We start from the raw sequence: 16,228 nt of genomic DNA on the forward strand, positions 1-16,228 counted from the left end.
GTTTTACCAAAATTATTATTTTATCTGAATAGGACTTTACATCTGTGAAGATGATGAAAACTGCCCAAAACAGTATCGAGGACTTGGGGTGCGGATAGAGGATGATGTCATTATCCAAGAGGAAGGGGTCCCTCTGATCCTGTCTGCAGACACCCCAAAAACCATTGCTGATGTGGAAAAAACCTGCAATCAAAAAGATGGTTGAGCAGATTGGGTGTTCAAAAATGATGAATGCCATGTCAGAGTGCTGACAGATGCAGAGGAGTATGTCAAAGCATTGACATACCTGAACCCGGGAAAATTCAGAGTGCATGGCATCTGCCTAAAGCTTCACCTGAAAAAAAAGAAAACAAAACAAATCTCAGTGTTTTGTTATTTCACAATAAACTGATTTTAAGTAATGTTTGAATCTGCTAAACTAAAACTAAACATCTGTTGCCAAAAAAATGCTAGCCTATTAACATGTTATACATGGGTCTATTTATGGGAATTATAACCCAACAGATTGAGTATTCTATTCTCATCCCTATTCTTCTGGTCAAGTTGTTCATATTTCCGATGTGTTGCCAAGTGTAGACCAGTTGAATTAACCAAAATCTTTGTGGAAACAACAATGCATTTTCATGCTCCGAAACATGTTGCACGACTGTCCCTCTTCGCAGCATAGGTAGGCTACTGCGACTCCGATACCATACGAAACAGTTTTCCGGGAAATCCCGATCGCCAAACCCCCTTTCTAATGTTGCTGTACCTCCAACCCTCCCCCCGTACCAAAGGAGTAGAAACAACAAGCCGCCATTTTGTTTGTGCGGAGAGACCGAAAGAGACAGGAGACCGAGAAAACGCTTCTGTAGCGCCGTTCCTAGCGACTTGGATAGCCGCCGGGAGGAAAGTGGTGCTATCGTCTCGGTGGAAATAAGACATAACGAAATCCTTAATAGATTAAAAACGAAACAGAGAGAGGGAGAAACGGGTTAAACGCTCTCTTGAAAATCCAAGGAAGGGGGTGTTTTTACGGAGCGGAGAGGAGAGGCGGAAGAAGGCAATACATTTAAACGAAGGAAAGCCTGCGAGGGAGAGGAAAATATAACGTTTAATTTTTACTACATCTCCATCTCTGGTCACGGGGAGGAAAATCCTTCAGAAGATAAAACGATGTCTTTAACTAGCTGCTGGAAGGACTGAGAGTAAAGGATATAACAGAAGAATTGGAAGGTAGAGAAAATAAAAGGATAAACGCGAAGGGGGGGATACAGCATCACAAAAGACTCAATGAAAGGTTTTTGAGGAACCAAAATTATTTTGTGGGGCTGACGCTTTCTACATCTTTTGGATGTGAACTGATTCCCCACTTTTATTGTAACGTTACAAAATATTGGGGCGACCCCCCTCGTTATATCCGATTTTCGTGCGTCGCCGTATTCTCTTTTCTTGGTTAGGGATTTTTTTTCTTAACTTGCATCGCGAGCCATCGCGGTATGCGCAGTGACAGATAAATTATTTTTTGCAACATTTGTCAACCGGTGAAAATAGCTTACAACAATTCGTTAGGTTCTTTAAAACAGGCTACTTAATGTATGGTCGCAAGACGGCGAGCTTTATACTTCGCAAAAACGCTCGCTGGTAATGAAACTAGCTTAACGACTAATTGGATCAAACTGATATTAATTAGCTCGGTGTGCAATTTTGGTAAACGTGGCATTTTTATAAAATTAACATAGTGGTGATAATTGGGAATGCACATTGCTGCAACTACACAATCAATGCGGTTGCTTGAAGCAATTATCAGAGATTTTTGATCATATTTCGAACCCAATTTCTGGCATTCTGCTTATGCAGAGGGCGCCCGATCCAACTTAGGTGGACGCATAAACAAATGTTCGACATATCAATAGCTTGCATTCTAGATATCTAAATAGAAATTGCAATCTTTTGTGAAACAAGTATTAATGCAGTATGCAATTTCTTCATTGCAATGAAGTGTTAACCACCGATATCAGGGCGGCTCTGGACAGTTTATACATACTTCAGAAGTGATCGGCCAGCCTACTCATAAGCGCCATGGTATTATATTTCAGTAGTAATGCACGTGTATGCTATTTATCGCACGAAACGATACTGTAAACTGAGGTTGATCCGACTATTATTCACTAGATTAATAACGACATACAGTAAAACAGATTATGCATTGTGAATCGTGTCATTTTTGTAGTAGGTCGTGGGAGTGCTTAGTGACTTAAAGTTTGAACACTAGGTTGCAGACTAACGTTAGGTCTTAGGCTATTTTACGAACGGTTGACATTTTCTTTTTTAGTCTCTACTTCAGAGTCAGTTACACAATTACAAAAGGCGTGATTCGTGATTGCAAATGAAATTCACACTGCTGAAAATCAGTCGACAATAAATATTTGGTGGTAGTGATTTTGGGAGTTTTTCCACTTTTCACTGGATATCTAGACACAGAAATGCGAATGGTGATGCTGGGAACGAACTGCATTGACTGCAATGGGAACTCTGTGCAAAAAATGGATTTACCTTCTGACGGGATTTTCATTACCATTGCATGAGGCGAGCCCCTAACCGTAGATATCGGGGTGCATTTGGGTTGCATTCTTTATCGTGTTTCCCATCTAGCCTCACGCGCTACGACGCCCTAGCTCAACGCAGAACTGAACTCTTGATTTCACCGCCGACTATGGCGGAAAAGAGTGATACAGCTATGGAGGATAAGTCTTGGGACAATCTCCCAGTCGCCGAAGAGGCTACGTGAGTTTCTTTGGAGTCTGGACTCATCTGTCTTTTACCGACGCCACATTCCCTTGTCCTACTCTATTCGGAACAATCTAGCCTTGCTATAACGTTAGATTTTCTTTATTAATCCGAGAGGGGAAGGGGATTGATACACTGGGTCTTGTTTAAAAGCGAATCAAGAACGAGATTGTAGCAACAAGGCTATCCTCCATCTACTCGCAACGGAGGGGAACAGATTAAAAACGTTTGGAGAAGGGATTGCCCAAGACACCCAGAAGGACTCGAACAAGGGAAAACGTCTGTCCTTTGTGGATACATATTTTTTTGTTATTCGTGAAAAAAAATATGGCCGATAATGTTCTGGACTCCGGCCCGCCTTCAGCCAAGAGGCCTAAACTATCCTCTCCGGCTCTCTCTGTCTCCGCCAGCGATGGAAATGGTAAATATTTTCTTAAATGTCTGATTTTTTATTAGTGTGCCATAAAATGTTTGAATGGTGTTAAGTTGTGTTGCAATGATACCTTCTTCAAAAGGCTTCGGCTTATTTACAGTAGGATAAAAGGCAATCAATCATTGGCCAATCGACGTTTAGCTTGATTGTTCAATAATGCTAACTTCCCTTACTGGCTAGCGGACAATATAGCGTTTGCTAGCTTGCTAACAATTTTGGCTATCTATTTTTGAACTACTGGTAGGTAGGTGGCGTATCAAGGGAAACCAGGCATAACTTGGTGCCAGTTAGCCTGTTTTCATAAATGATCCACACTTTATTATTGGCTTAAAATACATAGATAAGTAGTTAGCTGGATAAAAGTGATTATCAGAGAGGCTGTCATTTAAATGTTAACAATGTAAACACTAGTTAGTAGCAACATTTATCCAAGTTAACCAACCAGCTGAAGTGTTTGGGTAACTAAACGTTAACGATAGATAACTTTGGGCGAAAACAGTAGCATTTATTGGGGGTGTGCTGCCAGATTACATTAGGTAACGTTATGGAAAGGTAGATGAGTTGGGTCAGACACTAATGAACTTGTACAACCATTTAACGTTACTTAACGTTACAGTTATTTACATCAATGTTACTGGGTTGTAGACTAATTGATGCTAACGGTGGCTGACTAACGTCAATCATTTGTAAAAACACGAATACTTACATAAACTGACCAAATAACATTTGTGACTGGAGCAAGCTGCGAAGAAATTCAAGTGGTTACTTGTGCCGGCGTTAATAAACGCTAGCTGAACGAAATGCACACTCTTGAAAGTTGGCTAACGTTAAAGTTAGCAGTGGTGCTTATATGGATGTTTTGGCCTAGTTCTAGCACTACAGTGCAAATAAAATAATGAGAAATCAGTCGTTGAATATGGCTATCCATCATCAACATTCTGAAGGACGTCATTGTTGACATTTTGAGAGGCTGACATTGTTCAAAGATGGTGCGTTACATTAGATACTACATGATCAATCACAGGTGGAAATGCGCATCTACACAAAACTAGTGTTGGCCTATCAAGGATAAGTAAGTGCACAACGTTAGCAGAGTAGAAAAACCAAAACATAATCCAGCTAGCTAGCAGGTTAAGTACGACGCGCAAGTACTAGGCCTAATGAGCAATTGATCTACCTAATAGCTTAGTAGCTATAAACATAACCATGAACAAAAATAATTTGACTGTTTTGCATAGCTTGACGCCAAAATTGGACTTTTTTACTTGTTGGTTAAATATAAACAAAGAGCTGGGTAGTTAGGGTTGTTGCCTTGAGTAAAGTTACAGACATTGCTTGAGATGTCTTTTTAAGATCTGTTCGATGGCAAGGTGTCCTGTCGTAAAATAACTACTGGTTAGGAAGGTTACTAATGTTTTGTTAGATTTTGAAGTAGGCTACAGCATCATATAAGAAAGAATATGTACTGTGCTCTGAAATTGTACTGTGGCTGCCACATTCATTAGCTGTAGCTCTCCATATTTATCATTGAAAGTTGTTCTTTTATTGGGCTGTACTTTGCAGAAACATGTATATCTGAAATCCTAATTGTTTTATGCTGGCAAAATCTTTTTGACTCGGGGCACCCATCTTGTTATTGTCATGATTCCTGGAATTCATTAAACCCTGTGAATGGCTCAGTTGGGCACTCTAATCGGGATCCTCTCTTTTAATGCAGAAGACATTTTTGATAGTCACTATTGGGGTAAATTGCTCAGCATGGGCTCCAGTTTCATACTGCTCCATTGTTTTTATAGTGTTCTGTCAGACTGAACCACTAACGTTCAACAGCTTGCTAGTCGATGCAAGATATCTATTGTCTGTGACTGAGCATGTTAGGTTTACCATTAATAAATATCAAGCCTGTTAAGTCATATCTACTGGAGCAGCTTCTGTCCTTTTGGGAGGCAGCAGGGATGGGATTAAGGAAAGCATTTTCTTTTCTCTTCCTTTTTTATTTTCTCGCTAAAGTTAACATTGTTTACTAGGGCAGGTGCTCTTTAATATGAACATTACTACATTAATACATTTTTCTATTGTTATTTTGAAAAGTTTGAGACCAGTAACTTTGTGGTTTCATGTTGCTGTTTGAATTTCATGCTTCACACTGCTGTTTGAGTTTCATGCTTCACCTGTCTCTCATGGCTGAAGTCATGCTAAGCAAGAGTGTGTATGTGTGTGTGCGCGCGTGCGTGTGCGTGTGTGTATGTGTGTGTGTATGCGTGCTGCTTCTGATTTTCTCTCTTTGCACGCACATACAGATTTTGGTTCCCTCTTCGACTTGGAGCACGACCTCCCCGATGAGCTCATCAACTCCACGGATCTGGGCTTGCCCAACGGCGGAGACCTCAGCCAGCTCCACACCAGCTTGGGCGGAGGAGGAGGAGGAGGCGGCGTCGGCGGCGGGGCCGCGGGCGCTGGCCAGGATGCTGCTGCCAAACACAAGCAGCTCTCGGAGCTCCTGCGCTCCGGGGCATCTCTCCCAACCACCTCGGCGGCCGGCAGCCCGGGGAACGCTGCCTCCATGGGACTCCTGGGAGGGCTGAACGCTGCCACCTCGGGGCCACAGTCCCTGGGCCAGCCGCAGCAACACTCCTCGCCCCAGCAGACAGGCATGATGCAGCAGGCTGGCATGGTAGGTGGCCTGAACAGGGGCATGATGGCAACCCAGAAGGGCAACGGCCAGCAGCTGCAGGGCCCAGCTGCCCCCGGCATGATGGGCGGGCAAGTGATGAATGGCTCGCCCAGGATGGGCTACCCGAACCAGGGCATGGGGAGCAACAGCAACCTACTCGCAGACACGCTACAACAGCAGCAGCAGGGCGGTCCACAGATGGGTCATGCTGGCATGAGGCCACAGCAACCCGGAGCGATGAACAAGGTAGGCGCAGTGGCCATGCACCATAAGGGCAGCATGTAACGCAAAGATCTGTGATTTGTTATGCATGTGTGAAATGACCAGGATATCTCGATATTTTTCAGTATTACCTCCTAATGGTGTATAAGCTAATGCATGAAGTTCTCTCTCCTCCTGAGTCAGTATCTTTGGGTGATGTTTTGGAATCTTTCTGTGCACCGTGAGAGCCACGCTGAATGGATGTGTATTTTGGAGCAATAAAAATGAGATACATTTTACTCATTCAGTGTCTAAGCCAAGAAGATCCATTATGACGGATATCAAATTCTACTTTGAGGTTTCATGTTTAGTTTGGTTAAAGGTTTAAGATTTAGCATGTCATTCAGATGTGGAAAAATGTGAAAGAAGCAAGTCAAAAAGCCCATGGATGTTCACCTTTTATTAGTTGTGGTTCAACTCAAACAGTTGGAGAATATCATTTTTTGGTCATGGATTGATCCTCCAAGGTTTCTTCATAGTGGAGAGCGTCCAGCAGTGTCTGGGGATTGTATGATAAATCTGTTGACAGGGCACAAACACAGTTCAAACACAGTTGTGGCTTTCCTAACAGGTTCTGTCAGGGCACAGAAGTGTAACTGAACCTCAGTGCAGACCATGCTCCTGCTGGTTTTCTTTTCCCCCTCTAAAAGCCTCTGATCGTGTCGTAAAATGAACTTTGAAGTCCGTCAGCGACAGAGTTACTGTAATTCATCATTTATAGGTCAAAGCAGTTCATCAGAATGAAATGCTTTCAGGCTGTTAATTTATAGGCATGCAGGGTAGAAATTTGGATGTCTGGCTGAATCTTATTTTCATCTTCAAGTTCAATGAAATTGACTCGTTCTTGCTGCCACTGCTGTCATGGCCAACCCCCTCAACCCTATGTTGACGATAACTACGTGGAATGTAAAGGCTATTTCACAAAGTTTTACCCAGCAGAAAAGACCAGTGGCATCTAATGTGTCCATTACCTTATCTAACCTCCTTCTCTTTCTGTATCCCACGCCTCTCCTCCCCTCTCTCCTGTTTCCTCAGATGGGGATGATGCAGAATGCTGGGCCCTATGGCGGACCCTATGGCCAGACTGCAGGTCAGGTGATGGGCGGGCAGCTTCAGAACAAAGCAACGATGCCCAACAGCCTCGCCCAGTTTAACATGGACAAGAAGCCCCAGCCCGTCCAGGGCATGACTGCCATGGTAATGATGTTTCTCATGACAACTTTACTGACTCCGGGGTCCTAGTTCATCTCTGGTCTTTATATTTGCTCATTGTCTCATTCACTTGCATTCTCATGTTCCACCTGCATTCACCATACTGATACACTCTTCCAGGCCTCCCAGCAGCCCTCGGTGGTTGGCTCGGGAGCAGTGGGTGGCGCAGCGGGCCCCGCCGGTGCCCAGACGAGCCTGAGTGCCATGGCCTCAGCCCCGGGCAGCGCGGCGCCCCCCACGGCCGACCCGGAGAAGCGCAAGCTCATCCAGCAGCAGCTGGTGCTGCTGCTGCACGCGCACAAGTGCCAGCGGCGCGAGCAGGCCAACGGCGAGATGCGCCCGTGCAACCTGCCCCACTGCCGCACCATGAAGAACGTCCTCAACCACATGACCCACTGCCAAGCTGGCAAGTCCTGCCAGGGTAAGTGAGTGCCCACAGCGCGCAAGAGAGCGGGAGGCAGTGTTTTCCCAGGACTCGCCTCCTTGTTCATGTCTGTTTGGTTATACTCTATGTTGTCTGTCTGTCTGCCTGTCTGTCTCTTGTGTTCCGAATCCGAGCGTCTGCGCTTTGTCGCAGTGCGTCTGTGTGAAGCGTGGTTTGTGGTTTTCTCCCTGTGGTTTAGCTTCTCCTCTCTTCGTCGCACATTGACTCACAGTTGCTGATAAATTCTGGTTTCTTATGCCATGATGTGTACACTCGAGAGAGCGCAAGCGTAAACATGTCTTTATTTTGTCTTTTTTTACTTTGTCTTTTTCCTGCTCTCAGTGGCGCACTGTGCCTCTTCGCGACAGATCATCTCTCACTGGAAGAACTGCACGCGGCATGACTGCCCTGTCTGTCTGCCGCTGAAGAACGCTGGAGACAAGCGCAACCAGCAGTGTGAGTATCTGTTCAAGGACTCCATGGTCAGAGCTAAAGCTGCGTGGCCTTCTCTCACCAAGAGAATATGCATTTTCTTGTAAAGCTTACTTTTTTACTTTTGTACCCCCCTGACAGACATTTGAACATGATGAACCCTTTTTCTCACATGAACCCCGTTTAAGTCGCAGTAAAAAATCAATCAATCAATAAATAAATAAATAAATAACAGATAGTAATGTTAGATAACATTTTTGCATCCTCGCACACTCCCCCATAATGATAAAGTAGTGGGTTCCCTCTGTTCTCAGACAAAGGCATTTAACAGGTTTATGTCTTCTTGCGAACCTTGCAAGAGTGAACATGCAAGGTGTATTATTTTTGCTTTTAAATATCCAAGCTGTTATTGGCCCAACTGCGAGGTTTAATCTTTGCTATTTATCTCTAATCTTTGCTAGCAGTCTCTTAACTAGCAGGTGTGTTTTATGGACTGGCCAAGCAGCAGAGCTGCGCAAGCATCCTGGGGGTTTATTTCCCTTTACAAGTTGAATTGAAGATATCATGTCAGCAAGACATTACAGGAACGTTATATATTTCATGCAAATAAAACTCTGCCTTTTGTCAACTTATTAGCTGACAGCTATGCTAGTTTTAGACTAATAATAATTTCATGTGCATCATTTCAGTTGTTAACAATGCAAACTAAAACAAGCACAGTTAGCATAACCAAGAAGCATGCAATGAGCATATCCTGTATAATGTCTCAAATAAGCTCACCAATCAAAAGCAGTTTGGGGCTCAAAGTTATCACAACCACTCCAACCCGTTAATCAATCAGCTTGTCATTCTCACAGGTGTGCGAGATTGAAAAACATTTAACGTACTGTGACGATATAACTTTAGCCTGAAGACTTCTTGTCAACCTGTCATTAAATCAACCCCTTGTGTGGGAATGGGGTTATACTCCATCCAAGATGCTTGTCATTCAGACCCAATGTGTTGCTTATGCATATTATAGAATTTTTGTTAAAGACCCTTTTTCTTCCTCCTGGTAGGCATCTTCTATGTAACTCTCTGTTGACACATGGTGTTGGTGCTTTGCTGTATTTGACTCTGTCTCATGTTCACCCCCCCCTTTCTCACAGCGCTCCTTGGCCAGGCTGGGGTGGGTCTGGGTAGCTCGTTAGGGGCTGTGCCAGGCGGTCAGCCCAGCACGCCCAACCTCAACCCGCCCAGCCAGATCGACCCCAGTTCCATAGAGCGGGCCTACGCCGCTCTCGGTCTCACCTACCAAGGCAACCAGATGACCGCCACACCTCAGTCGTCATCTCTACCCGCCCAGGGCCTCCCGGGCCAGGCTGGCGTCAGGCCCATGAACCCAATGGGTATGTGTGGGGCTTCTCGGATGGGTGGTGGGGTGGTAGGCAATCACAGTAGATGTTTTGGAGGACATCAATTAAGGGAGAGACAGCTTTACACTCAGAATAATTGAAAACTGTAAATCTGTTGTTTAAAAGACTCACAGCACTCATACAGCGTCTTTCTGTGGTTAACATAGTCTCTCCATGTGCATTGTTGCTGTCCCTCAAGACAATGTAGTTTTAATTCATGCAATCGCCTGGATCTGTACATGCATGACTTGCTCATCAGGGTCTCGTCAGTGCAACCCATCTCACCCCCTCCTCCCCTCTCTTCTTCTCACCCCTTCAAAGCTGGAGGAAACCCCATGGGTGTGAACGGTGGTGTGGGGGTTCCGTCCCCCAGCCAGCAGACTAACCTTCTCCAGGACTCCATGCTGCACCGAAACATGAACGCGCAAAGGTCCGTGCTCTAACCACCTCATGCATGTAACACAATCCTCCGAGAGGCTGTCCCTGTCTTGCCAGCAGAGTTCATGCTTTTACAAACCAGTTCAGGCTCCTGTTATAGAAGTGTAAAGTGAAGCATTTATGCCTTGTCTTTTTTTCTTTGCATATGTATGTGTAGTGATTTAGATGTGTACGGGATTCAAGCTGTATGAAAGATAGTTTGTCAAGAAGCTCAAATTTGCTTCTGATTTGATTCAAAGACTTTTGGCAATGGCTTTCTTATGTTTTGCTCTCGCAGCTTAATGAACGACAGCGCTGCCGTGGGTAACCTGGGCTCCATGCCCACAGCCACGCCGCCCTCGGTTGCGGGCATGAGGAAGAGCTGGCATGAGGATATCACCCAGGACCTACGCAACCACCTTGTGCACAAACTGTGAGTCCCTAGCCATATCCATTCACTCCTGACTGTGGGTGTCCCAGTAACACCTTTAAATTAGGATACTTTGGCACAAAGCTGGCAGAACGTCTTTTTACCCAATACTACAGTTCTTCAACCTGGTTCAGTATCGCCGTACCTTGTTAATCCAGAGTTCTCGCAAAAGCAAAATTTGAATCGTCTCTGCGAGACACTCTGGGAATGAGTAATGATGCACGTTACTTTTACCCCTTGCATCGCGAGGAACCAATCACATCGTTGTATCTGATATAAGTGGGCCAGAGACGAGATAAACAGATGACAACAGCGCTGCAACGAATCAGTCATTAAACATTGGTCGTAGTGTTATCCAATTGCGTCAAAGTCCTGAATCAGTCAGTAAACATTGATCTTAGTGTTATCCAATTGTGTGCAGTGAGATATTCAAATGCATGCTTGTTGTCGCCATTTTCATTATTTGTGGCCAGACCCTTAATCTCTCTAGATTAGCAGGGTCTGGATTTTCCGTTTTAGCCGTTTGGTTAAGACGAGCATAACTCAGTCGTAATGCATAGTTCAAAACTAATTCATCAGTTCATGTGGAGTTAAGTGTTTCCGCTAGATTTTTTCCCGAAGGAAAAAAAAGGTTACAAGGCTAGTATGAAAAAACTGGGGGTCGGGTGTCACTCCCGGGATGTTATTTTAATTCTAGTTGCTATGTTAACCCATGCATTAAACCACGTCACTTGAACGCTTAAACATACCGGTAGTTCACGTTGACAATGGAGAAACGCTTAGCTTACTTTGTTTGACAGAAATTAAGTTTTGTGCCAACATGTTGTAGAAACACAACCCACAACACTGTGGGAACACTATGGGAAATACTTTCAATACGATCAGCTTCAGAAATGAATGGGGGTTTTTTTAGCCTGTGCTAGGCTACACCTTTCCACCAAGTTGTGCGAAAATTTTAGTTTTTGCGATGTTGACAAACATGCATAGCACGTGGAAGCTCTTGATGGCGCATGGCACTAACGTCTATAAAAACAATATATTTATGGAATAAAACTAGACAGGTACCTTGGATTAGCATTGCTGTTTATTGTTAAACTGCAATTTTCAGCAGCCAGCGGATGGCATTTAGTCTACTATGCTTCCGGACAATGTTTTGCGTGGCACCACTAAATGAAGAAGAAACACTGAGAAGAAAGTTAATGTTTTAAATAGGCTACATCAATACAATAGATACTATGCGAAGTGAAACTGGACGGGCCATTATAACCTCTGACTAGTTTTAGGCTACTTATTGTTAAATTGCAGGATTATTTAAACAGCAACTGCAACTACATTGTGCATCTGCCCTGATTCTGATACCGTGGCGCTATTAATTAAACCATGGCGGGCCGCCATGCTGAAATAAACGTAGAGGAAACACTGGGAGTTCATCAGTTCATGTGGAGTCATGTCAGAAAATTCAAAAACAAAGAGTTTTTTTTTTTGTACTTCAAAATAATATTTAATTTATAAACCTTACATTTTACAGTAGCGAGAAGTTTGTAGATGTGGACAACATCTGGTTTGGCTCCTACCGGGAGCATTTACTGCCTAAAATACCCGATTTTGTTTACCGTGGTCCGAGCTTGATGCTGAGCTGGTGGGTGCCCTGTTCAAGCCCACTCACTCTGTCCATCTAGGTGCTATGATAGACATTTAGTGGTGAATTGAAAACCACATTCTTGTCCTCCCGAGACCTCTATCTCACTAGGTAATCAGTGCATTAGCCCAGATCAGTGGAGAACTTCTACAGAAACATTCGGAAGAAACTTAAGAGGGAAACAAATTAACGTTCTTTAGGAATCCACCATCTTTAGGAATCCACCAAAATAGTCCCCTTTTTTTGCCCTCTTACGAAAACAGGCACTATTCTGTCACTTAACATTAACTTCTATACAAACCAGGTACATGTGGAAATAGGTGACTGTCCGATAAATCACAGAAGTATAATGACAGATATGGACCCTTTCCAAGAGGGTTTCCGGTTGAGACCCAGATACTTTTGAAATGAAAATAAATAGACTTTTGCGTTATGGTGTACAAAATGTTGACTTTAAAACTCCAGTTTTAAACAAGTAAACAAGTTACCATTAGCTCAATGTTGTTTTCTGTGCCACTGGAAATGCCTGTAGGAACGCATATGTTTGTTTAAGCAGTCTATAGTCTTCATAATTAACTTGAATCAAAATTATTGCAAATGTTGATTGGAAGTTCAATCAAATTCAATCAAAAACCTGACAAAAAGAACTTTTGTGACCTGGACCCTACCCTCCCCCTGTGTGAGCAGAGTGCAGGCCATCTTCCCCACACCAGACCCCGCTGCACTGAAGGACAGACGAATGGAGAACCTGGTGGCGTACGCGCGGAAGGTGGAAGGGGACATGTACGAGTCGGCCAACAGCAGGGTGAGAATGAGCTCACTTACACCCATTGCAGCTAAATGGGTTATGTGTTTGGAAAGTGTAAATGTTGCCTGACCCTCATAGTTTGATTGAGCACCCAAGTTAACCCTCATTCCGTTGCTTGTCTTCTCTCTATCCTTTCTCTTTTCTTTCTCTTTTTGCCTGTCCATTTGTCTTTCTTCGCTTTTGCCCCATCAGGCGGAATACTACCACCTCCTAGCTGAGAAGATTTACAAGATCCAGAAGGAGCTGGAGGAGAAGAGACGGACTCGGCTACAGAAGCAGGGCATGATGCCTTCTCAGCCGGGCATGCCCCCCTCCAACCTGCCCCCCGTCATGGGCCAGCTGCCTCTGCCCCCCGGGCAGCCGCCCAGTATGTAAAACCTTAACAATTATACAGTCATATACAGATATGTATATAAGGAAAAGATAAATAATAAATACAATAAGCTGTGTAAGTAACGGCTCCTACACACAGTTGCATTCCGACAACGCATGCCAGTGGGTGTTCCCGACGGTAGCTATGCAAATGACCCTGAAGTATAACCGTAATTTGATTGGTTGGTGCTGTCAGTCGATTGGCTTGATTGGCCGGTGCCGTCTGTTGGTGGAGCAACAGCTGAACAACGCGAGTGGCGGGAGAAACGCGACGCAACGGACCCACAATTCAGTTCGGCAACGGATGACGTGAGCCCATGTAAAGTGAATGGGATGCGTCTCCAGCAACGCAACGCACGCAGCTGTGTGTAGGAGCCGTAAGGGATAGTGGACGACACAGCGTTCGGTTTGGTGTTTTAAGCCCCCAATGTCGTCTTCCAGGCAGCACTGCATGGAAGAAGACGTTGGGGGCTTAAAACAAGGTTAGGGTTAAGGTTAGGTGCCTTAAACTCGATGGTCGCAGCGCTGCCTTGAAGTCGACGGTGGGGCTTAAAACACCATCAAGCAAGAAATGCATGTTCGAGGTGGTAAAACGGCTGTTACATTTCATAAGTGCATTCATTTCTTTGAGCCGAACGCCGTGGAGTCCCACTTATTCCATTGTTGCTTCTTTCGTTGTGTTAATTTCCTGTTCTAATGTTTTAATCGCTAAAACTGTCTTGTTTGTATGACTACTTTCCGACACATAGAAACTAATTACTCAACTTGCAGGACAAACTGCCGTTACTAGTTCTAAATGGATGGTTGCTATGGCCTAAGGCCAGTCGTTAGTTCCTTCTCTTCTGTTGTCAAGCGGGAATATCCCAGGAAACATCCTATTTTACGTAGCCTACTGCCATCCAACTAGTTAAAAGCCACCTCGGTCATATGCTACAATGTTGCTATGTTCTGAAGGTCTGTATTTTACAGCTCGGATGCAACGTGACGCGTCACAATGAGTTCGGCGAATTAATATACAAGTGTGATACGGCCAAAAAACTGGAGCTACATCATAGGAGTGCAAATAACCTAAAAGTAAAATGTTAATGTAAGAGTCCAATATCCTGCTTATACCTTTGCATTGTTGTTGCTTATTAGCCTAGAAATCTAGACACACCCTAGCGGCAACAAATTTAATTTGCTGCCCGGGCTAGTCTAGCAACTCTCCGTTGGCTTGCGAGCTGGAAAAATGAAACTTCGATAGGGCCAATCACATCGTGTATAGAGTCGTTAGGCGGGCTTAACATAATGATTGATGGCAGAGTTGAAACGGTTCGGCGTGAATTCCCTACTACTTGAAAACAAAGAAGGTGGATGTTGCTGTTGGCGAACAGCGTGACACGAGTTAAGCTTTTTTTAAGTTGGCAAAAGTTTAAACTAGCCAACTAGCTCCGCTGGTGCAAAAACGCATTGGACTCATGAGTTGTAGCGCTATCCTATTGCGCGCAGAGTGAATTTGAAAGACAACTGATTATCCCGCCCCTCGGACTGAGCACTGCAAACGGTGAGTCCCCAGACCCTACATTTTAATGTGGGTCTGGCTCGTCAGGCTAGTTGCTTATACCACACCTGCATTATGTTGATTTACTGTACGCATCTTGGTCTCTAAAACTGACTTGTTTTTAGAACTACTTCTTTCTGCCACACATCGACTCTTTCATCAACTTTCAAACTCCTGTTAATAGTTTGAAATTGATGACTAAGGGCCAAACCCCAGTCGTTAGGCTTATACCTGTCAAGCAAGAATATTCCAGGATTCTGTTGACTTGGCTTTGTAAAATCACTGCTTTCCAAATGCAGTGTAATGTGTACTGACATGTTAACACTTTTGCTCTGCTCTGAACTCTTCAGATCAGATCGCTAGTTTGTATCTCTGTCGCAACATGATGGTTCATTTAAACTTTACAACGAGTTTGGCGAATTGATCTAAAAGTGTGAAAATGGACAAAAAAGTGGAGGTTCTTCATTGGTGCGCAAATACCTCAAGTTAATTGATGCTAATCAATGTTAGTTGAGGGCAGCACACCAAGTAGTGGTATAAAGAGAAAAAAACGTCTCTGTCTTTATTTGTTGGTCTCTCCACCTTGGTTTTGATTGAATTTCTCTGCTCCTGTGCGTCTCTCTCTCTCTCTCTCTCTCTCTCTCTCTCTCTCTCTCTCTCTCTCTCTCTCTCTCTCTCTCTCTCTCTCTCTCTCTCTCTCTCTCTCTGCCTCTGCCTCTGTTGGTCTCTCCTCAGACGGACCCCATGCAGACCCCTCCCTTGTCCAGCCAGCGGGACCCAATCAGATGGTCAGCCGTATGCAGAACCCTGCAGGTAAGTGGCGCTTTGTCTGCCCCATTTTGAGATGGCTAATGCCGCTCCCCGACAATCCCCCCCCTCCTCTGCCAGTACACGGCTGCCAACAAGAAAACTCATTCAAGCAATGCAGCCTGTCGACAGCTCCTGTCATGGCGCAGCTTTAGTGGTCGTTTCATAGAAGTAGCTCCTTTGGACGGAGTGAGTGAATGTGAGCGATGGGCAGACGGAGGAGAAGAAAGGCTGCATTGTGCTCCTCGCGTGTCCTGAGCGTGGCTCATATAGTCTCCTCTTTGCTCTCTGCAGCCATGAATCAGTTCAACCAGATGGCGATGCAGGGGGGCGGGCCAAGGTCGACGCCCCCACTACCCATGGGAGGTCCGCTCAATCAGGTTGGCACCGCATTTGTTTTGATTCATCTGATGCAACAATTAAAGTGGCTTGTGTCACCTTGGGGAAAAAGGAATTTAATGAGTGTCTGTTATTTCACATTCTCACAAATGAATTTAAAAGTAATGTAATGTAATTGCTTTGGAAAGTGGTCAGAGGTGTGAGGCAGCAGATGCCTTTGGTTCTTTGCTTCACTGTTCAGTGTATAGTGCAAGCACACACACGTATGCTTCAAAAT

General features: G+C 44.4%; 2 protein-coding genes and 1 long non-coding RNA gene across 12 annotated transcripts in view; 2 read left to right on the forward strand and 1 right to left on the reverse strand.

Moving 5' to 3' along the window:
• Window positions 1-424, forward strand: part of xpnpep3 (X-prolyl aminopeptidase 3, mitochondrial) — a 34,933-nt gene extending 34,509 nt beyond the window's left edge. The window contains exon 10 of the mRNA XM_048246202.1: window positions 33-424. Within this exon, the coding sequence (XP_048102159.1) occupies window positions 33-205 (173 nt within the window). The 3' untranslated portion in view covers window positions 206-424. The remainder of the gene's footprint in view (window positions 1-32) is intronic.
• LOC125296348 lies at window positions 93-3,988 on the reverse strand. Its single transcript, XR_007193742.1, has 3 exons — window positions 3,909-3,988; window positions 287-334; window positions 93-183 (listed from the first exon to the last, which is right to left on the reverse strand). It is a non-coding gene; the product is annotated as an uncharacterized LOC125296348 (long non-coding RNA).
• The window catches only part of ep300b (E1A binding protein p300 b), a 37,148-nt gene continuing 21,682 nt past the window's right edge, over window positions 763-16,228 (forward strand). For 5 of the 10 annotated variants that reach the window (XM_048246178.1, XM_048246179.1, XM_048246181.1 and 2 more), the window contains exons 1-12: window positions 765-3,190; window positions 5,503-6,122; window positions 7,173-7,334; window positions 7,470-7,770; window positions 8,116-8,229; window positions 9,354-9,593; window positions 9,921-10,029; window positions 10,315-10,449; window positions 12,773-12,890; window positions 13,086-13,260; window positions 15,541-15,618; window positions 15,907-15,992. In XM_048246178.1, coding sequence (XP_048102135.1) covers window positions 3,097-3,190; window positions 5,503-6,122; window positions 7,173-7,334; window positions 7,470-7,770; window positions 8,116-8,229; window positions 9,354-9,593; window positions 9,921-10,029; window positions 10,315-10,449; window positions 12,773-12,890; window positions 13,086-13,260; window positions 15,541-15,618; window positions 15,907-15,992 — 2,232 coding nt within the window. In that variant the 5' untranslated portion in view covers window positions 765-3,096. Of the gene's footprint in view, window positions 3,191-5,502; window positions 6,123-7,172; window positions 7,335-7,469; window positions 7,771-8,115; window positions 8,230-9,353; window positions 9,594-9,920; window positions 10,030-10,314; window positions 10,450-12,772; window positions 12,891-13,085; window positions 13,261-15,540; window positions 15,619-15,906; window positions 15,993-16,228 lie in introns of all 10 variants that reach the window. The other 5 variants (XM_048246180.1, XM_048246177.1, XM_048246184.1 and 2 more) reach the window with 2 other exon arrangements.

This window comes from Alosa alosa, chromosome 6 (genome assembly GCF_017589495.1).
Source record: "Alosa alosa isolate M-15738 ecotype Scorff River chromosome 6, AALO_Geno_1.1, whole genome shotgun sequence".
NCBI lineage: Eukaryota > Metazoa > Chordata > Actinopteri > Clupeiformes > Clupeidae > Alosa > Alosa alosa.